The sequence below is a fragment of the Labeo rohita genome, chromosome 14, assembly GCF_022985175.1.
Source record: "Labeo rohita strain BAU-BD-2019 chromosome 14, IGBB_LRoh.1.0, whole genome shotgun sequence".
NCBI lineage: Eukaryota > Metazoa > Chordata > Actinopteri > Cypriniformes > Cyprinidae > Labeo > Labeo rohita.
Genome location: NC_066882.1, coordinates 19,776,827 through 19,799,185, shown reverse-complemented (window position 1 = coordinate 19,799,185; position 22,359 = coordinate 19,776,827). Strand labels below are relative to the sequence as shown.

The 22,359-nt window shown below is 34.2% G+C and overlaps 2 protein-coding genes across 4 annotated transcripts in view; both read left to right on the top strand.

The window, feature by feature from the left end:
• Nucleotides 1-9,087, top strand: part of nfkb1 (nuclear factor of kappa light polypeptide gene enhancer in B-cells 1) — a 46,345-nt gene extending 37,258 nt beyond the window's left edge. For both annotated transcript variants that reach the window (XM_051127216.1, XM_051127215.1), the window contains 6 exons: nucleotides 550-652; nucleotides 918-1,057; nucleotides 1,152-1,212; nucleotides 2,065-2,231; nucleotides 2,629-2,755; nucleotides 7,067-9,087. In XM_051127216.1, coding sequence (XP_050983173.1) covers nucleotides 550-652; nucleotides 918-1,057; nucleotides 1,152-1,212; nucleotides 2,065-2,231; nucleotides 2,629-2,755; nucleotides 7,067-7,161 — 693 coding nt within the window. In that variant the 3' untranslated portion in view covers nucleotides 7,162-9,087. The remainder of the gene's footprint in view (nucleotides 1-549; nucleotides 653-917; nucleotides 1,058-1,151; nucleotides 1,213-2,064; nucleotides 2,232-2,628; nucleotides 2,756-7,066) is intronic.
• Nucleotides 9,088-13,744: 4,657 nt separating this feature from the next.
• LOC127176007 (diacylglycerol kinase theta) overlaps nucleotides 13,745-22,359 on the top strand; it is a 51,583-nt gene continuing 42,968 nt past the window's right edge. For both annotated transcript variants that reach the window (XM_051127409.1, XM_051127408.1), the window contains exons 1-2: nucleotides 13,745-14,460; nucleotides 19,333-19,412. In XM_051127409.1, the coding sequence (XP_050983366.1) occupies nucleotides 14,253-14,460; nucleotides 19,333-19,412 (288 nt within the window). In that variant the 5' untranslated portion in view covers nucleotides 13,745-14,252. The remainder of the gene's footprint in view (nucleotides 14,461-19,332; nucleotides 19,413-22,359) is intronic.

Sequence of the window (22,359 nt, the reverse complement as noted above, 5' to 3'; positions counted from 1 at the left end):
GCTATATTTCTTTTAGTTATTTATACTGAATTAAAGTAACTGCAGCTTGATTGGGATTAATTGGAACGCACAATGAAAAAACATGATTTTTGCTTGTTAAACTTGTTAAAATGTTGTTTTTATAAATGAACTCTTCATATATTTTATTTTTATTTTGCAGCTAAAAAATGACATTATAGCTAATTATGTTTCATGTGAAATAAATAATACCAGTGTTCAAACTGATAAATTCCGAAGACATGTTTACACTATTTTTTTGTAATAAGTCATTTATGCTCACCAAGGCTGCATTCATTTGATTAAAGAAATTATTATAACTGCTTTGCTGCCTAGTATTTTTTTTGGAAAATATGCTACATTTCTACCGTCTACAATTTGAAATATTTTCTTTTAACATTTCTAAATGTCTTTACTGTCACTTTTGATCAGTTTAATGCATCCTTGCTGAATAAAAGTATTTCTTTAAATCCTGAAATCTTGTTCTTATGTTATTTATTGTAATCATTTCTTGATGAATGACACTTTGTGTGTCACATTTTGTTTGTGCAGGGTAACGCATATGTAGATAGCGTCACCTATAACGGCTCAACTCCTCTGCACATTGCTGCAGGACGGGACTCAACCAAACTGTGCGCGCTCTTGATGACTGCGGGTGAGGAAGTGTGTGTGTGTTTATTACAGGTGTCACTAGTGAGAGTTGTCATGCTGAAAAATGTGTAACTGTAACAACCTGTCCTTCTGTCATCAGTGTTCTGCATATATGTCTGATAGAATTTAGTCAAAAGCAACTTTTTTTGTCCTTTATTGAAGATGTATAATCACTCATCCTAAGTGATAATTACTACTTTTGTGACCATATTCCGTAGATTAATTTACTTCGATAATTAGGGTAACCAATTAGTGTTCATTGCTTTTAGGAGCAGATCCTCATAAAGAAAACTTTGAACCACTGTTCTTCAAAGATGATGAGTTGTGTGGTACATGTGAGGAGGACGACGAGGAAGATGAAGGCTATATTCCTGGGACAACCCCTCTGAATATGGCAACCTCCCCACAGGTAGGACAGAGGGTTATATCTTTGTATAAATGTACTGTAATTGCATTGCAGGTTGTCATTGGTTTTGTATGTAATGTATGACCTGTGTTGTCAGGTGTATGATATTCTTAACGGAGAGGAGTATCAGCCCATCACTGTTGTCGTTCCACCGCAAGGTATGAACTCTTGAGATGAATGTAAACTACCATATTTTGGAAGCACATAAAAAAAATACTTTTATTGACAACACATTGTGTTCAGTGACAGTAAAGACATGTATAATGTTACAAAAGATTTATTTTCCAAAAAAATAAAAGAAAACAAAGAAAATGTTGTAATTAATCTCTTACGCCCATGTCGTTCCAAACCCGTAAAAGCTTTGTTCGTCTTCGGAACACAGTTTAAGATGTTTGGGATGAAAACCGGGAGGCTCGTGACTGTCCCATTGACTGCCACTGTCAAGACCCAGAAAAGTATGAAAGACATCGTCAAAATAGTCCATCTGCCATCAATGGTTCAATCTGAATTTTGAATCGACGAGAATACTTTTTGTACGCCAAGAAAAAACAATAACGGTTTTATTCAACAATTCGTCTCCTCCGCGTCAACATAGTGCCATTTTGGAGCGTATCCGCTGTGCGCAAACTGTGTACGCCGGGCACGCTGTTTCCGTTCAGATCAAAGATCGAACCACTGATGGCAAATGGACTATTTTGACGATGTCTTTCATACTTTTCTGGGTCTTGACGGTGGTATTTACCTGGCAGTCAACGGGACAGTCAAAAGCCTCCCAGTTTTCATCCAAAATATCTTTAATTATGTTTCAAGACGAACAAAGCTTTCAAGGGTTTGGAACGACATGGGGGTAAGTGATCAATGACACAAATTTTCATTTTGGATGGAGTAACCCTTAAATCAACTAGGAATTATTCTGTGCTTAAGTGCTGTTTAACCAATAAGTATGTTTAGAACACATAGCGGTTTTGTGTTCATGTGCATTTAAATGTGTGTTTGGCATGTGTTGGCAGGTGACATGAAGAGCTTGAGCTCTGATACAAAGCAGGAGCTGTGCCAGGCACTGGAAGGACAGACAGGAGGCTGGGAGAGTCTGGCTCATGCTCTGGGTCTTGGCATCCTGACCAGCGCATTCAGACTCAGCTCCTGCCCTGCTGGAAAGCTGCTGGACAGCTATGAGGTCAGCTACTTGCTTTTTGACTACAAATTATTCATACATGGATCTTAAATGAACACCGGAGAATAAGAAGAAAAATAAGTTGTAAGAACCCTTACCTGTATCGATTGTAAAGTGTGGCCATAAACAGAAGTTAATTTTTATATCAAAGTTTCACTTCAATACAACTACTTTGTGACTGAAAGTGTTCTATATTATATTATATTATATTATATATTTTTTTAAATATCCAGAATTACTGGACCTAGTTTAGTTAAGTCCTGTCAACCACATTTTTCAGAACGACGTTAAAGATATTGTTTTTTTTTTTTTTTTTGATTAATTCATTTGCTATACTAGTAGGCTGAGTATTTGTTATGTTTTGTCTATCCTGTCGTTGCTAATGGTGTTTTCTCTGCAGGTGTCTGGAGGAACGGTGCGTGAGCTGGTGGAGGGACTGAAGCATGTTGGGAACAGCAGTGCTGTCAGTTTACTCCAGGCTGTGTGTAAGGAGCCTGAAGTTGTCCAAACCACGCCCCAGTTCACAGGTAATACTAATCGATATGCTTATGTGTGTGATGTGGCTTAGGCGGTTGAACATCAGCCAAAAGTTATTAGTTCTAGCCCCCCAAAATAAGTGATCCATGAAACATTACCGTTGTGCTCTGGTATGCATAACCACAGGTTGGTCACAGGGACTTTCCCTGTGGTAAATGCACTTTAAGATCTTAAGTATCAGTAACGGAGTAAGTAGTCAAATCGCATTTTTTTAAAAAAAAAACAATTTGAATGGTATTTCAGATTAGATAAGATGGAAAAAAAATCCGTTTACACAACCCCGTGACAACTTCAGTTGAATTTTGCTCACTCAGACTGCAACTGATCAAAAATTCAGAAAAAAAACGGTAATGTTGAGAAATTATAATACAATTTAAAATAAGGTTTTTTTTATCAGTTTTAATATATTCTCAAATGTATTTTATTCCTGTCATGGCAAAGCCAAAACTTCAGCAGCCATTATCTGGTCTGTTGTGTCAAATGACAGTTAGGCTAATAAACCTGCAGATCATAATCGTTTATTATGAGTTGATGAATATATGAGACTGCATTAATTTTAATCATATTTGAATCACATTTCTGTTGTCACAATTTTATAAACCATTTATGTATTATAAAAGTTTAAAGTCACAAGTCACTATGGTAAAAATCTATGAAATCCTGTTTCCGCCACAGAATAAAAAAAAAAAAGAAAGAAAAAAAAAAGGTAATTGTGACTTATCTCACAATCCTGATGTTTTTTGTTTTTTTTTTTCCAGAATTGTGTTATACAAACTCATAATTCTTTTTTTCTCAAATTTGCAGATACAAACTTACAATTTTGACATTTTTTTTTTTCTCAAAATTATGACAAACTCACAGTTCTGACATTTTTTTCTCAATTACGTGACAAACTCATAATTCAGACTTTTTTTCTCAGAATTGCGTGATCCATCTCAATATTCAGACTTTTTTTTTCCTCTGAATTGCGTGAAACAAACTCACAATTATAAAGTTTTTTTTTTCTCAAATTTATGTGATACAAACTCACAGTTCTTATGATTTTTTTCTCAAAATTGCATGATACAAACACTCAATTCTGACCTTTTTTCTCAAGATTGATACACTCACATTTCTGACTTTTTTGTCAAAATTGTGAGACAAACTTGCAACTGCAAGTTATACAGTCACAATTCTAAGTCAGAATTTTGAAGAGTATAGTCAGAATTGCAAGGTGCAAACTCACAATTCCCTTTCTTTTTTTAGAATTGAGACTTTATAACTTGCAATTGTGAGTTTATATCAGTTTTGAGAAAAAAAACAGTATTGCTTTTTTTTTTTATCTCGGAATTCTGACTTTATAATTCGCAGTTGTGAGTTTGTATCACTCAATTCTGACTTCATTTCTCAGAATTGCACTTTCATATCTCACAATCCTGACTTTTTAACTCGTAATTGTGACTTTATATCATGCAATTCTGACTGAGGAAAAAAAAGTCAGAATTGTCAGATGTCAAGTCGCATTTTTTTTCCACAGTTTTTATTCAGTGGTGGAAACGACGGGCTTCCATAAAAATCACAGTAACGCATAGTCTTGAGTGGCCTGTTGTTTTCAGTACTAAAGACAAATTCAGAATGCTAGATGACAGTTTTTAATATTTATTTTGTTCTGTGTACCAGAACATAACCTCAACAAAACATGTTTTTTTGCTCATTGGTGTAGCATTTTGGATCTTTTCCCAAGAGCACGTCGTCACTGTGGTATTTCGTAGTATGAGTGAGAATTATACTGTACTGTTCTGTTGGGGAGTTTTCTTTTTTTTTTTGTCCCACAATATGGTTTGTAAAACCCCCAGATTAAATCACTGCCATTCTCGGTCCCTTGCCCCCCCTCTCCTTAACAATAGAATCACGTTGTGGTTCTCCCTGACATTACCTCATGTGAACTCGAGCATGATGTCAACAAAACAGTACAGCCACTGCATTCTGAGGGAGTTCCCCTCGGTCTCAGGGTGACCCGTCACACTGCGGTAGTGCTCACATATAGTCTTCTGCAGCGATGGCCTTGTTTCAGGGGGAAGCGGACACTAGAGAGGGGGATTCCCAGGAACAGAAGTGAAAGCAAGATAGGCCACTTCTGGTTTTTGACTCTGGAGCAGTTTCTTTGAAACAAGTATTTCCACCTTGCTGTCTAATTTGAAGGGTTTACACAGTCATCGTCAGGGTCGAGTGAGCGTGTGTGAGCCAGCAGGGGAAAGTTCAGTTTTTCTTTCTCAGTTTCCTTCTCGTGGTTGTCCGTTTTGTTGTGCCACGTTTTAGAGATTAATAAACATCTGTAACAGCAGAATGATAAAAAAAAAAAAACATTGATTTTCAGTAAACACAGTGGGATCCAAACCTCATAAAATGTGGAATTTAAACCTGAAACAAAAGTTTTTAGGAAATATTATGATGTAAAATGGATCAGAAATATTCTAAGGAATTGCTGTTATTAAAGCGAAATTGGGACCAGTTACTATTAATTGGTAATAATTTATTATGCCACCCCGGACCACAAAACCAGTCAAAAGGGTCAATTTTTTGAAATTGATGTTTATGCGTTATATGAAAGCTGAATAAATAAGCAATAATGTTGACCCGTACAGTATATTGTTGGCTGTTGCTACAAATATACCTATGCAACTTACGACTGGTTTTGTGGTCCAGGGTCACATTTAATAATCATAATAATCATAATAATAAAAATACACTTAATATTTAATCATATTTTGTTTATTTTGTTTCGTGCATGCAACTTCTTAAATGGCTAAGCTGGTAATAAATTTACTTAAATTTAATTTCAATTTAATAATAATAATAATAATTATTATTATTATTATTATTATTATTATTATTATTGATTTTATGTAGCTTTTTTGGTGCATTATTATATAATTGATCAATTTATCCTCAAATTTTTGGTCAGTTATTGTTTTTTATTATTACTGTATTTTACTACTATTTTTTTACTAAAATAAATTGATCTTGCCATGAATATAGCAATAGATATAAAAAATAAATAAATTATATATTTATCTGGTAAGCATCACAGTTTATGCAGTGTATATTGGCAGTTTTAAAATTTTTATTTAATATAAAAGTATTTTTATTCTGGATAAAGTTATATTCATATATTATTCATGTTTATTCATTTTTTTAAATAATATTTCATTGATTTACTTAGCATTTTCTGTAGTGGTTTTAAATTATAAAGTGTTTTTTTTTTTTTTTTTATAAGAGCAATATATAATAATTGTCTTTAATAATTAGGGAAAAGATTTGAAATGCTGTTATGGTCATAATAATTTAATATATATATATGGAAAAATATATGTATGTGTGTGTGTGTGTATATATATATATATACATATATATACATACATACCGTTCAAAAGTTTGGGGTCAGTACATTTTTATTGTTTCTTTTTTTTTTTTTTTTTTTTTTTTTTTTTTTAAGAAATTAATACTTTTATTCACCAAGGATGTATTAAGTTAATAATTAAAAGTTTATTAAAAGTTAATAATAAATAATTTACATTGTTATAAAATATTTATATTTTGAATAAACACTGTACTTTTTAAACTTGTTATTAATGAAAGAATCCTGAAAAAAAAAAAATCACAGGTTCCAAAAAATATTTGGCAGCACAACTGTTGATATTATCCAACATTGATCCTTCTAATAATAAATCCGCATATTAGAATGATTTCTGAAGGATCATGTGACACTTAAGACTGGAGTAACAGCTGATAAAAATTCAGCTTTTCGTCACAGGAATAAATTCTATTTTAAAGTATGTTAAAATAAAAAACATTACTTTATATTGTAAAAACATTTTGCAATATTACTGTTTTTTTTTTCTATATTTTTAATCAAATAAATGCAGCCTTGATGAGCATAAGAGACTTCTTTAAAGACTATTACAAGTCTTACTGACCCCAAACTTTTGAACGGTAGTATATATATATATATATATATATATATATATATATATATATATATAGTACATAATTTTTTTTTATGTTTAGTTGTAATTAGGAAAAAAAATGTTTGTGTGTGTGTGTGTGTATATATATATATATATATATATATATATATATATATATATATATATATATATATATATATATATATATGTGTATATGTATAATTATACATGAATACATCATGTTAAGTAAGAAAGATGTGTAATAATTGTCTGTAATAATTAAGGACAAAATTTTAAATGCTTTTACTGTTAAATTAGTAATCAATTTCCTCAAAACCAACCTTTTTTTTCCAGGTCCAGGGCTCTATAAGTCTATTCAGGGTTTGACACTGGGCCCCCATCAGGAGGAGAGTGGGATATGCGACAGCGGGGTGGAGACGTCTTTCTAGACCCCCCGGCCTTAGTCTCGCCGACCCCAAACACAATCGCACAAACTGAGGCCTGACCCTAAAAACCAGCTTCTCCCTCCTCACTACAGCAGCAGCGCCACTCAACCTCAGGACACGCCTCCAAACTCTTTTATTGGCCACCGCCCACTGTGGATGCTCCACCCAAAATTGCAAATGAGGGAACTTTGAAGAGTCCTTAAGCTTTCCGGCCACAGCAATTTTTTTTTTGTTGTTTTTTGAGCTTTTATTAAGAATAATACCAAAAAGCACTTATTTGAAGATCTTATTTTGTCCTTTAAGAGCTATATTTTCTTGGTCAGTTTCAGTCTCCAAGTGGTTAGATTTAATTAAGCTTAAGCTGAGGCAGCAGATGACATCCAGAGCACATATGTACGAAACTCAATATTTAGGTTCATGATGCGTTGGACTCATGCATTTGTACATTCTCAGGCTTGATTTGCTAAAATCTGAAGCTGAATTTTTTATAAATGCAGAATTCGTCTGGTTTAATAAGTCTAGCCTTATTTGTTTCGTTAATATTTTAACGAACAATCCGGTTTAAAAACAGCAACTTAAGTTTATACAACTTATTATGCAGACTTTCTCCTGTAGTCATTTTCTCACAATACAACCATGTGTTGGATGAAGAGGAGCGGAAAAGGCGGTCTGCTGGATTATTATGACCCTTTGGAACAATCAGATATGTTTGATGATGAAAAAAAGCTCATTCTTTCATAAAAGACCTATTCTACTGTTGTCCCTCACCTCTTCAGCTGTAATGAACAACATTATTTGGGGTGGCGCTAGGATTGATTGTGCATTTAGTGGTGCTACCTGTAATTCCTGTTTTTTTTGCTCAATGGTTCTGTTGAAGGAGACATCGGATTTAATTTTCTACTTTTTAGCTTTTTTTGTCTGCCAGCTCAGAAAAGCTGTCATCCAGTCTAAAACTGTCATCCAGTGAGCTCGTTCAATTTGAACCCGGTTTCTTCGTAGATAGCTATTTGAATAAGACCACCTCCGAGCCATATATGGATATATTAGACACGCCCCACAGAAGAGAGGGGTGGAGTCAGCAGTAGCTCATTATCATTTAAAGAGACGTGCACTGAGACAGGTCACTGTGGATAGAGCTAGTTTTGACAGGGTAAAAAGGATGTTGTTTTATATGATCACTAAGGAATTTTAACCAACGTATGTTACATACATGTCAAAAAAGAATCATACCAACTTGTAGAAAATGGGCATCCGATGTCCCCTTTAAAAAAAAATTAATAAGCTTTGAGAGAATATTCTCTCTTCCACATTTTTGATTGATTTAAAAATAAAAACAGGAGGGTCAGTCCTGGGCAGCGATTGGAGTGTGTTTGATTAGATTTTGATGGACTGTGTGTGTGTGTATGTGCGTGTGTGTGTGACTTTGAGGAGCTTTACAGGATGCGTTTATGACGACTGTAATAACCTGATGCCTCAAATGCCCTTTATGAAATATTTGTAGTTACATTTTTATCTTCTTGTTAAAGAAATAATTTCATTCCCTTCTGCTGTGTGTTATCTCAGGCTGTATAAGACAAAATATCACTCTGATTTAGGATCAGTTGAGTTCAATTAGAACTGATCCCAGATCAGCTGTCTTTTTTGTTGATGTTTTGCTCTGTGAAATTTTCTAGACGTGGCCTCCGACCTTTAAACTGACTTGGGGACTCGTGTCACCAAAATGTGTCTAGCTGCCATAATATTTTCATATTATATGTTTAAAAAGCAACAAAACCATCTGAAACCCCAAACTAAAGGTTTGTCAGGCACTATTGTTTTTTTTGTTTGTTTGTTTTTTTTTTTTTGGCTGTAAATTGGTATTTATGTGAAAAATGTATGCTTTGTTACTGGTTTTATTGTGATACTTTTATAATAAAACAATTCATTGTGTATGGCTGCTTTGACTATCCATATTGCACACACACATTTGTTTTCACTCCATAATTGTGTTGTCTTCTATAAAACCACCAGCAGATGGTGTCCAATCTGACTTTTTTAAACGCATACAATAGTTTGTCTTTTCATATATCTGTCTTTTCATATTTACATTGTAGTCTTCAGTAGGCTAACAATTAAATACAATAGCATTTTAAAAAAATAATAATATACCTTTTTTCATTACCTATTGTTATTTTTCAACATTTCAACTCTTCTTCAACTTACTTCAATTATAAAGAGTTTAATAATATAAGTATAGCTACGCATAAATACAAATATTAATGTTTATATGTGTATATACACATTATGTTTTGTCCATATTAGTGTCTGACACTGAGTGTAAAACAACTCGTTTTCTATAAAAAGGAACTGAAAAAAGGGATTAATCACAATATTATTTAACATATTTTTTATTTGTCTGTTTTACAAACTTGTCTCCCTGGATGACAATCCATGACCTACCCACCTTTATCCTCAACGTGGACGTAAGCCTATGGGTGAGACTTCCGGTTCATTATCCAAAATAAGAGAAAAATAACAACTTGCAGTAAACGGTAAAACTGTTTGCACTACAAACCAGTGTGCTCATAATAAAGATAATACGTTAATATTGTATAGTAACACACGCCAATTTGCAATATCAAGCAGCAAAACAAGCTTTTCTTTACTTTCTTTTAGCTTTGGACGGGGATGAAACCGGAAGCCACGCCCATAAAATTTACAAATGGCTGGGCCCACTTACGGAATGAAAAAAGTGGCTAGGATAGCATATTGCATATATTTATCTCCTGATTCAGACAAGATGACTGTTTCACTAAAAAAAGCAATATTATGGATAAAAGATTTAGAAATGGTTTAAAGTTAAAACATCTTAATAATGCATTTATTTATTACAATCATACAGCTTTTCACTTCGCATAATGTTAATTGATAGACTGAAGCCCTGTTGGTTACTTGTAGACTCTTGTTCTGACGGCACCCATTCACTGCAGAGGAGCCATTGGTGAGCAAGTGATGTAATGCTAAATTTCTTCAAATCTGAATGAAGAAACAAACTCATCTATGTAATGTTGTTTAAGCAACATTCTTGGGCCTGTTGTTCCAGTTATGTTCAGGGCGTGTCTTCAATTTAGCAATCTGAGTGATATGTATGAGATATTTTTACCATCACAGGAAGCATACTTTGGGTCATAATGGCGTCATTGTACGCTGTGACCTTTTTTCAGTCTGTGGCTGTGACCACCCAATCTTTGTGTAGGTGATTGTATCTGTCTGATAGTGTTTTAGCTACACTCTGGGGACAAAATTGCCTCCAGAAGTGAGCTAAATTTAACAAAACCGTCTTTTGGGGATGTCCTCACAAAGTAATGATTCATACTTTTTTTTTCTTTGTACTCTATGAGATAAAGATACTTATGACTGTAAATGAGCAGCCAGGAGGGCTGGAACTGTCCCCCTGCAGAACATCATTATGTCCTGCGAGCGTCGACGTCACAACGGAATTCCGCATTCTAAAAACAGCCTGTGGATCCTGCTTGGAGCTATTGAGTGTGTGGCAAGCTGCTTAAGCATTAAACCATACAACTAATTTGGATTTACTACCAATAGTGATACTAGCGTGTATTTCTTTGCTTATTCATTAGCTAGTAGTTAATATTCCAATAGAGGGTTTGCATTTACATCACAGTTTGGTCAGTGACCCGGATGTGTGGCCATATTGAAGATACCCAAATGTAAACAACAGCATGGATTTCACAGTTAATGTACTACTGAATACATTGTTCTGCTAATTCATGCTGACTAAACCACGGGGAAAAAAAGTGTGGAAGCTGCTAAATCATAGAGAAGGACTTAGTAAACAGGACAGGGCACAATATTTTGACAAACGAAGGCTAATAGGTGGTAAAGATACATACGAGCAGTATTAAGAAAGACGTTAGCCGAATATTTCACCTGCCTGACCGAAGAACAAACATGAATGTTGTCAGGATTCTTGGCCTGGAAATCCTGGTTTAGTTTGGCCAACCACAAATGCCTTTTGTTCCTCAGACTTGATTTGTTAAAACGTTTGGCAGTCTGTAGTACTCTAAATGTTTTTCCCGGTCCAACCGATTAGTACAGCCCAAAATATAACAATAACTGACCTTTTTCAGCAGCAATAATCAGCAAAATATGCAAGTTTTGTTTGGTTCAGGAGCATTGTTTACATTCAGTGCCACCAATATGGCCGACCGATGACGCGTCATGAAAATCTTTAATAGTGTTCGAATGTCACTGGTAACCAATTGCAAAAGTTTCCTAAAGGATTTCATTGGTATTTGTGGTGTAGATATCAGAAATATAAATATTGCCTCCTGACATGTATATTTCATTTAGTCCAACAACTAGTATACACAATAAATCGCTAATAGCTCAGATAGAATTTCATGCCAAACATTTGAAAATTGTAGTAGAATAATCATGGCTGATAGTAACACATGCAAACATAAAAGAAAACCAAACTGGATGCAAGAACAGCTGTTACTTCTTGCCCAACTTGTTAATGAAAACAAGTATATAATCCAAGGAAAATTTAAAGTTGGGATAACCTCCAAAACCAAAAAAAAAAAATGTGTGGGAAACAGTGTGCAAATAAATGCAGCATTTTTCTAAAATGTTTACGTTCTGAGGCAGATTGCCGGTGTTCTGACACCATTTGTGATTTGGTCTTTGCGACTTAAGAGTCCTCTTTAAGATTTTCTCCTAAAGTGGCAAGTTATGAGCTACGTTTAGCCTTAAGATGTTTTGTGAATATGGGCCCAATTCATTAAAATGTAAAATAGTTATAAATTCCCATTAGAGTGGGTCAGGGATACCGACTATTCACTTTATTCTTCAACGCGGAAGTAAGTGATGAGACTTCCAGTTCTAAAGGGCCAGATCATTCTGGGAAAAATTTGTGTAGACTTTATGCTCTGTTATTTATTGTGGGTAATTATTTTAATTATTCTGTACTTTCGTTGTATGCAATTGATATGGAGTAGAAATTTTACTTCATGTTAATTAGTAATTAAAAGATTGCTCTGATCTGTAATATATAGCCTATTAGGTCTTAAAGGGGTCATCGGATGCCCATTTTCCACAAGTTGATATGATTCTTTAGAGTCTTAATGAAAAGTCTATAATATACTTTGGTTAGAAATTCTCAATGGTAGTGTAAAACAACACCCTTTTTACAAAAAAAAAAATCAGCCAAAATCAGCTCTGCAAAAATCATCTTATTCTGGTCGAGGCTGCTTTAAATGAATGCAAATGAGCTCTGCTTGCCCCGCCCCTCTCTTCTCTCTGTGGAAAGACGATCCTGTTTACTTTAGCAGCATTTAGCCGCAATTAGCCGCGTTTAGCCGCTAAACTTGCTAACTAGCACTTTATTTGGTAAGGCGATCGCAAATATTCATAAAAAAAAATACTTATACTCACTTCTGCTGTAAGTGAAGCTGGATCATGAATGATTTGCATGAAAATAGACGGATATATGTAGATCGGGAGGTGCATTCCCTTCACAAACAAATGTAATCTACTGCATCTTCAGCAGCTCAGATGTCGGGAGTAAATGACAACCACTATGTTCATTATTACATCCAGCAACACAACACCTCAATCGCTCAATCAGAGATATTCTTGTCTAACTTGCATCCCTGCTCCAGCATCCAAACAAAAGAGGGCAGACTGTTACAACTGATCTGAGGTAAAACGCTCATGTCAATCAACTATTGTGGGAGCGGCCTCTGCGGGTGTGACGCAACAACAACAGCCATCTGAGAATGGCTGGATTTGAAAAAGGGGATATTATTTTTACAGATTAATTAAAAACCACTGCATGGATTTTTATCATTATAGGATAAATTTATACATACACTGACAACACACATTAATGTTCAAACAACATGTAAAAGTGAACTTAGCATCCGATGACCCCTTTAAATGGATCGCAGTTGATCCGTGATACGTAGAGACCAGATCCAGATCCCACCGTTCAGCATGTGATTCGCAGATTAATATGCCAATTTACACGTTCAAGCCATTTAAAACCACAAGAAACGAAACAGAACTCAATTTGTTACTTACGCACTGTTCTTGCACACAGAATATTTTCAAACCGTAACCGGTCCGTGGAGTAAAAAAGATTGGAGACCCCTGCTATAGGGAAATAACAAGAAGGCAGTAAAGAATAAAACTGTATGCACTACAAACCAGTCCATAATTAAGATTAAAATACATTAAAATAATATGTTACAACAAACCAATTTGCAATATCAAGCAGCAAAACCAGCTGTTGGATGAGTCCAGAAGCCAGACCCATAAAATTTACAAATGGCTGCGCCCACTATTACAGGAATAAGACAGTGGATAGGGACTCCTGTGTAGAGGAAAATTGTTGATAATTAACTGAATAGATAGAAGTAACTATTGAAGTAAATATGAATATAGTGATGATTGTTTAAGTGAGTACCAAGTACTAGTAACAGAGAAACATTATTCCAATGGAATACATATTAAAACGGCTTGCCATAGCGGAGGCTCCTGCTGTGAAGCTCGTGTGTATGTGTGTTTCTCTCTCTGGCCGGAGCTCTACTACAGGCGGAAGTTACAGGCGCTTGTGTTGGTGAAAATCTCCAGTGGTGAGAAAGTGAAAAGCAGCGTAAATGATAAACAGCAGCCGTTTGTGACGATTCTAACAGCAGCGCATCATATATGTGGACGCGGCGGCTTTGTTATCCTTTCCTGCATTGGCAGACTGCTGGTTTTCGTCGGTAAAGGCATACTGGCATATTTATTGAGTTTAATGTCTGGTCACATTGTCAGATAGTTTAAGCTCTCACAGGAACTAACACAGGCGCTTTGATTGGAACGTTGAGACATTCTGTTACATTGATACATTGTAGCCAGACGGCGCGTTTCCGACTCCAGTTAAAACGTTGCTGTAGCGGGAAAGAAGAAACATTCACTTTATTCAGTGATGACTCGACTGGGTTTAACATAACTGCATAATCACATATGTGACTTCCACAACAACCAGTCTAGTGGAGCCTTTTATCTTGGCGTTCTGCACTGGATTTGCATTGGAAGTGACAGAGATGGCAGACAGCGGTCGGGTGAAGCACAACAGCCCGAACTCGAGTCCCGGACCCGGGAGGAAAAAGGCGCAGCAGTCGCCCGGTTCAAAGGCGCGGTACTCGGTTAACGCTCCAGGACACTGCTTTCGAAAAGTGACCCTGACCAAACCGACCTTCTGCCATCACTGCAGCGACTTCATATGGGGGATTGTCGGGTTTGTTTGTGAAGGTAAGATGGTTTATGGACACACTTGGCATGTTCCATTCAGCAAAGCAATGTCAACAAAGCGTCTTATGCCAAATTTACACTGCAAAGGTGAGACAGAACCGCCTCTGAAGTGGCATTTTAGGTGTCTACAGACTGTTTAATGCTGGTGACAAATGCGTTTACACAGATACACATATACTAGGAGCTGAGGTGGGTTTAAGCAGGCTTAATTTACTCTTTACACAATTTTAAGCAAGCACAGAGCAGCCTTAACTCGGCTGTGTAAAGATGCCTTTATACGCAAAATACTGTAGTATTATTGTATTAGAGGACAATACTATGATAATATCTGAGATGAATACTCTCATTAACATCTTAAATAAACATAACATTTGCAAGTTGATTGTTTAATGCATTTTAGGTTACTTAACCATTGAAAGTTTTTCCTGGTATGGAATTTTCCCTTACCAGTTTGATTGACAGTTTTGATAGACAGATTGTGATCTGTTCACGTGCTGTTACTGGAAGGGGAAGGAATGAAGAAGGTATTCTTAAAAAAAAGATGGAGGATATCCAGCATCTCTCTTTCTCTCCTCCACACCTCCCTCCAGACAGAATGATCGAATAGCTTGTCTACTAACTGGGGAAGACAGATTGATGCAGATCGATCCGACACACTCCTTCTGTTGGACAGGAATCTGTGATTGGCTGGTCATGTGCAGGAGGACACTTTGATGAGATCCATCTAATTGATGGAGGCCGGTGGCAGTGTGAGAAGATCTGTACTGTTCTCACTTCTGTCAGTTAGATGTTTACCGTACATGTTTTTCTATACAAAGCTGCTATTTGGGTAAACAGGATAGACTAGACTTTAATCCAAAATTCTTCTGAACAAACCACACTGATGCCTAGTGGTAATGGCTCATTGATTTCTTCTTGCGGGATTCGAGAATGCAACCGACAACCCAGATTATAATGAATTAAGATTTAAAAGAACCATAGTTGTGGTCCATATGACTCTTCGGCCTGGTTTCACAAACAGGGCTTCGACTAAACCAGGATTAGGCCATAGTTCAATTAGAAAAAAAATATTACTGGTGTGCATCTTGAGGCAAAACAGAGGCACTGAAATATTTTAGGATCAGTCAGTGCAAGTTTCTTTTAGTTGAAACAGCTCAGACTTACATTATAGTCTGGGACTAGGTTTAAGCCTTGTCTGTGAAATCGGGGGTTCAAGTATATTCCAATTTTTCAGAAGCCATACGCTTCCGCACCAGTGAGCTGTAAATGTCTGCAAACAAATCATTGAATTGGTGAATTGAACTTGAAACCTTGATTAGATAAATCAGTGAATTAATCATTTACTTCTTCTCTCATAAACTCTAATGAATGCAAGTTAGGGTGGATACCAGTGTTTTCAGTAAATAACAATTACGATTCGCAACACAGAGTATGACTTCAGAAGACTTTGAACATAAAACATGAGTCATATGCATAATTTTATGATGCTTTTGTGTTATTTCTGAAGGTAAAAGCACCAATTTATCTTCTTTTGTATTCAGTACTGGTTTAGCAACCCTTGGCCTTGCAGAATCTGTGATAGAGTATCTTCTCTAAAGACCAGCCAGTGTATAATCTATCCCTGAACCTATTTCTTTATAAGAATTCGTTGCAGTGCTGTTGAGCTGAGGTTTTAAACTTTTGTGTACTGCAAATGACTGTAAAGATAATCCCCTTCCATCTGATTTTTCTATGCAAAACATGTTTTTCCCTAATGCACATGAATGTAAACTAGATCTTGCTGGGTCTTGCCCTTTTAGGGCCTGTTGCTGTTTCTTAGGCAGATTTTAATCCACTGTGTTATGCTGTTTACCAGGGTTTTACTACAGGTCCTGTGTAAAAATGATTCTGGCAGCGAGCAGCATTACTTGTGAGACAAGTGGACTGGATTTATGTAGCCGTGAGATTGGCAGGGCTGGAACGCAGATGTTGATTGACAATGTGGATGTTACCAGGCAGAGTTAGGCAGAAATGAGATGTTTCTGTTACGTAATGTGCTGCAGTGAAGTCGTGATTGACTCTTCCAGGTTGGCATGGCAACGCGTAGTCCAATGGAGCAAGGCGGCAGGCTGGATGCTGTAGCCAGACGGACCGAGAGAGAGTAGAACATAAACACACGCATGCTCTACACTGACATTCTAATTGTGTGTTTATTGCATTCGTGAAGAGACTAGTAACATGGAACGCTAACACTAATGAATGTATGCATCAATTCATTTGTAGTCATTACTGTTGCTTTTAAATGCAGTAAATGACTATTGCACATTGTTACGGTCAACTGATATAATGTAGATACACAAGATGTACTTAAAAAAAAGTGCTAGCATTATATTAGTCACTGTTTGGAATAATTGACCATTCTAAAAAAATATTATGGAAAAATCATTTGAAAATGTAAAATGATTTAAGTCTTTGAACTTATTTTAATTGGAGTGACTTTTTTTTGTTTTGTTTTGTTTTGCATAGCAGTCTTGTTTAAATTTAATATTACTCCAAACTTCAAATATCAAGATGACCATAAAATAACTTGATTTTTTGTATATAATGCATGAGAAATTATTAATTAGCTTGCATGCAAGAAGTCTTGAAAAATCCAAATATGTTTTATATATATTTTTAATAAGTATTTCAGTTGTGCACACACAACAATTTACATTATTGTACTATTTAATTATGATTGCAACAGAACAGTTTCATGGGTAAAAAGGAATGTTTGCCTATTGTGAAAAACGGTATCATGTAAATTAACTGGTTTTATTCAGGTCAGAGATTTATGTAACATCACAGAATCAATATATTACTACAGGTAAAATCAGGTAGAAATGCTCTTTACAGTAACAGTTGCAGAATACAGTTGGCATTGAAATGTTGGTCACTAAAAATTTAATTGAGAGAATTTAGAAAAAAAGAATTTAAATTAGAAAGGCATTTATATATATATAATACTTTTTATATTCTTTTATATATATATATATATATATATATATAAAAGAGAAAATATATAAGATATATAAAGAGAAAATTTAGAAATTTAAATGAAGTTAAATTTAAATTTAACTTCAGAAAGGGAGAGAGAGGTTTTTGAAAATATATATATATATTAAAAAAGAAAATTAAAAAAGAGAGAAATTTGAAAAAAATTAATTTATATTAATGTATATAGAGAGAGAGATTTGTGAAAAAAGTGTGTGTATATATATATATATATATATATATATATATATATATATATAGGAGAAAATAAAAAATATATATAGAGAGAGTAAAAAATATAAAAATATAATTATATAGAAATAAAATAATATAAAAAATGTTGATATATATATATATATATATATATATATATAAAAGAATAAAATGTATTATATATAATATTATATTATATTATTATATAAATATTATATATATTAAACAAAGAGAAAATGTAAAATAAATTATATGAGAGAGAGAAAGAGAGAGAGTGAAAGAAGTAAAAAAAAAACATTTTTAATATATTTAATATATATTAAAAAAAGATTTTTTTACAGAATATATAGAGAGAGAAAGAGAGAAAAATAAAAAATAAGTTTTTATATATTTTATACATTTTGTATGTGTATTAGAGCTGTCAAACGATTAATCACAATTAATCGCATACAAAATAAAAGTTTGAGTTTGCCTAATATATGTGTGTACTGTGTGCAGTTATTATGTATATATAAATACACAAATTAACGTATGTATTTAATAGAAATGTTATTTGTGTACAAAATATTTTTATTTATATATAATATAGATTTTATAAAAATTATAGTAAATACATATACTTGGAAATGTTTCTGAAATATATACATGAATGTGTTTGTATTTATATATACATAATAATTACACTTGATGCTCATATACTTTGTGTGGAGAGCGTTCACTCAGTATCGTTATCTCATTTTTGACCAAGATGGCAGTTAGAGGCTTTTGCATTGGAATATGTATTTTCCCAATTTGACTTGTAATAATTTGAATTTGAATTTTCACTGGTCAAAATGTCTGTGCATCTCTACCATTGTCTGCTGACTTTCTATTGGTTTTGAAATTTACATGAAGTAAAACTCTGGCTATTAGTCTAGTAGCTTGTCTGGCTATCTGTCACTGGTGTTTTGCATGTTAGACTTCACAAAAATGTTACTAAAACAGTTTAATGGTTTCATGTGATAAAGGCTTGTGTTGACAATGAATGTGTAAACAAAACAGTCTTTGTGCTTTCCTTAGCAGCGTGTGCATGTAATTTCTAGCATTTTCCGATTTCACAAGAGCGGTGGGCTTTACAGTGTGCGTGACAATGCATCTGTGGTACGGTAAACTTTAGAATGTTTTCCTTGCTCTTGTGGTTGTGATAGTGAGAGGAGCTCAGCCTGACCAGCGAGATCACTTCCTGTCTCTGGTAAGCATGAAAAACAGCAAATGCATCAGTGAGGCTCTGTCTGTACTAAGGGCCAGAGTGGGCTCTGACAGCAGCGTAACAGGGCACACAGCGATCCAGCAGTCACGGCTATAGAGACAGCTGATCAGTGCTCTTGTATTTGGTGAAAATTGTTCCTTTGAGCAGTAAATGCTGTTGCTTGATGTTTGAAAATGTTCATATTGCTGGTTGGTGCTATAAAAGATATATTTATTTACAAAGTGACTTCAGTTCTGCATTGTGAAAATAGTACACTGGGCTGCAAATTCACTGCTAAGAAAGAATGGCTAGTTCTCTTTTTGCTAAAGCTGCTATACCTACGTGTCTTGGCAACATAATGCACCATAATTCTGTGGCTTACACTAAATCTGCCTCTTTTTTTTTTTTTTTCCCCGCAGTGTGTAACTTCATGTCACATGAGAAATGTTTGAAGCACGTCAGGACTGTGTGTTCCTGTATGGCTTCCACACAAGTTTGGGTGAGTGAAACGTGCCACATATGACAGGGCAGACAGACATCATTAGCTTCATGAGTTTAAAAAAAAAAAAAATTTTTATATTTTATGCCAAAAATCAAAAGTTTTTTACCTTTAAGATTTCTTTCTTTCTTTCTTTGTGACATTTGACAGAAAATGTATTTTGTAGCAAGAAAATGAAGCACATTTTCATAAAACCATTAGATTTTTAACTTTAAGAATAATTCTTTAGAATTTATTAAAAATAATTTAATTGTAATTAAAAAAAATTAATTAGATTCTCATTATTGTAATTGAGTGTTTTTACTGAAAAAGACAAAAAAAACTATAATATAATATAATCTAATATAATACAGTATATTTATTTTTTAATTTAAAAAATCTCATGATTGTAATTGTGTTTTTACTGAAAATGATGAATTAAAAGCTATAATAATGTTAGAATATAATTATAATATTTTTTTATTAAAAAATCTCATTAGATTCTTGTGACTCTAATTAAGTGTTTTACTGAAAAAGACAAAATAAAAAGCAGCTATATAATATAATATAATATAATATAATATAATATAATATAATATTTATTTTTTAATTAAAAAATTATCATTAGATTCTCATGATTGTAAGTATACAATAGATAAATAGATAAAAGATAAAAAGACAAACTAAAAAGCACCCAAAATAATAAGCACCCAATTTTGTCCCATTACAATAATGCAAAAATATATATTTTAAATTATATTATATTATATTATATTATATTATATTATATTATATTATATTATATTATATTATATTATATTATATTATTATATTGGTGCTTTTTATTTTGTCTTTTTTTTTAGTAAAAACACTCAATTTGTACAAAGTATAATCAACCGAAATTCATTCATTTATTCAATTGAATTTATATGCGTTAAATTAAGTAGAAATAACTCTTTATGGTAACACATGCAGAATACAGTTGGCATTGGTCACTGAAAATTAAATTGAAAGATTTTAGAAAAAAAAATATTAAAATTAGAAAGACATTTTCTACTGTAAATATTTATATTGTAATTCTGATTTTTATTTATTTATTGGTATTTTTATTTTGTCTTTTTCAGCAAAAACACTCAATTTGTACAAAATCTATTTTCTTTTTTGTGATTGTAACTTGATCTGATGAGATTCACCCATATTGGATATTACACTTATAAGACAAAATTGATTTCACTAACACAGTATTATTGAGGCATCACAACGCTGGATGGATGCTCTGATGATAGAGGACACAAAGTCTTGAACAATTATGCTGTTAATGAAGAACGATCAAGCTGTATTGCAAGGTGTGATCGTGCAAGAAAGATCCTAATTAGCAGTTGATGCTTTACCTGTCTTATCCGTGGCTTTGCATGACAAACAGGAAGTGCATTACGCCCTGAATCTACATTGAATAATTTAGTCCTCACATACTGACTGGAGCCGTTTTGCTCAGTGACACAGCAGTCAGTGTAGCCCTTTGTCCAGCCTTCATAATGAATTACTGATGACTTCCTGCAGTGTTATGGTCTTTCATGAAGGCCAAGTGTCAGCCAGTCTTTGTGCTGTTGATAGCAGCTCATCTAGCAATGTAGAGCTTTATTATACCAGCCTATCCCGGAAGTTTTTTTCTCCCTGTGTACTTACTACTGATTATAAACCCAGTCTATAGTTGATAAACTCATTGCACTGATATAATACAGGGCCTTCATTGTCCCGGCCCGGTTTGAGGAGGCCCACATATATAAATTTTAGCAGTGGCCTTGGTGATATGACATTTGAGAGTCAAATATTTTATAAGGACCACTAAACTGTTTATTTCACCACTGTCCATGGTAACTTGCTGGTGCTGCTTCAGTATATTTTGTATCAATTCGTGGTCTTGACATGCAAAATATTTTAGAGTAGCTAATTAGTCCATAGAAGAAGTAATAATAATAATAATAATAATAAAATACTATTAATAATTTATTTTTGTAATATTGTTGCATTGGTTGCCCAGTGTTATTTTAGTATTATCTGTATATTATTTATTAATATTTTGAATGACTTTTTGTTTTTATTTCTATATATTTATTCTGTATTTTATTTCTTTTGTTTTTTATTTCTACATAGCTAACATTTATTTTTTTTATTATTCTAGTTTCAGTCATTTTAGCACTTTATTTCAGTTAGCTGCCAAGGCAGCATTTCTAATTAGGGGTTCAAGTGCGTAGAACGGCCAAGGATCAGCAATCTCCATGTAAAACTGATCGGGGAGACGAAACCCTTAGTTATAGAGACTTGAAACTTGGAGGGATGGTAGTACTCAAACCATCTACAACGTCACCAAGGCTCGCCCCAGTCGGCCTGACGGGGGCACTACAGCGATCAAAAGTACAAAATCGCTCCTAAGAGAAATAACTCCTAAACCCTTAGTCACAGGCTCAAGTGGCTCAAGTAAAACGTCTATTTCCCACTCACATTTGAGCGCTGTTGAGCCGATTTTTAAACATCGCTGATTGGCCATAGTGTTCACGCGCTCAACAGACATGACTGTACAATGATAACAATGACTACAATGATAAGCCACGTGTGTCAGCAGATCCCTAATACATCTGCATATAGACAGATCTCCCGACAGACATGGCTTTCAAACGCTCCCGTTGTGCTTATGTGTGAACGCTCGGTAATCATTGTAGCCAATCACAGTCATGTCTGTTGAACACTATGGCCAATCAGCGATGTTTAAAAATCCGCTCGACAGCACTTAGATGTGATGGGAAATGGACGTTTTTAAAATTTCAGTACCAAAAGTACCGAACCCAATACCTTTTGACAACCCTAGCTCAGTCTAAGGTCACATGGAAAGAAATCGTGGAGCTGGCCACTTTGTGGTGCTATTAGAGAGAAAAACATAAAAATGGCTGTAACTACGCAACTATTTGTC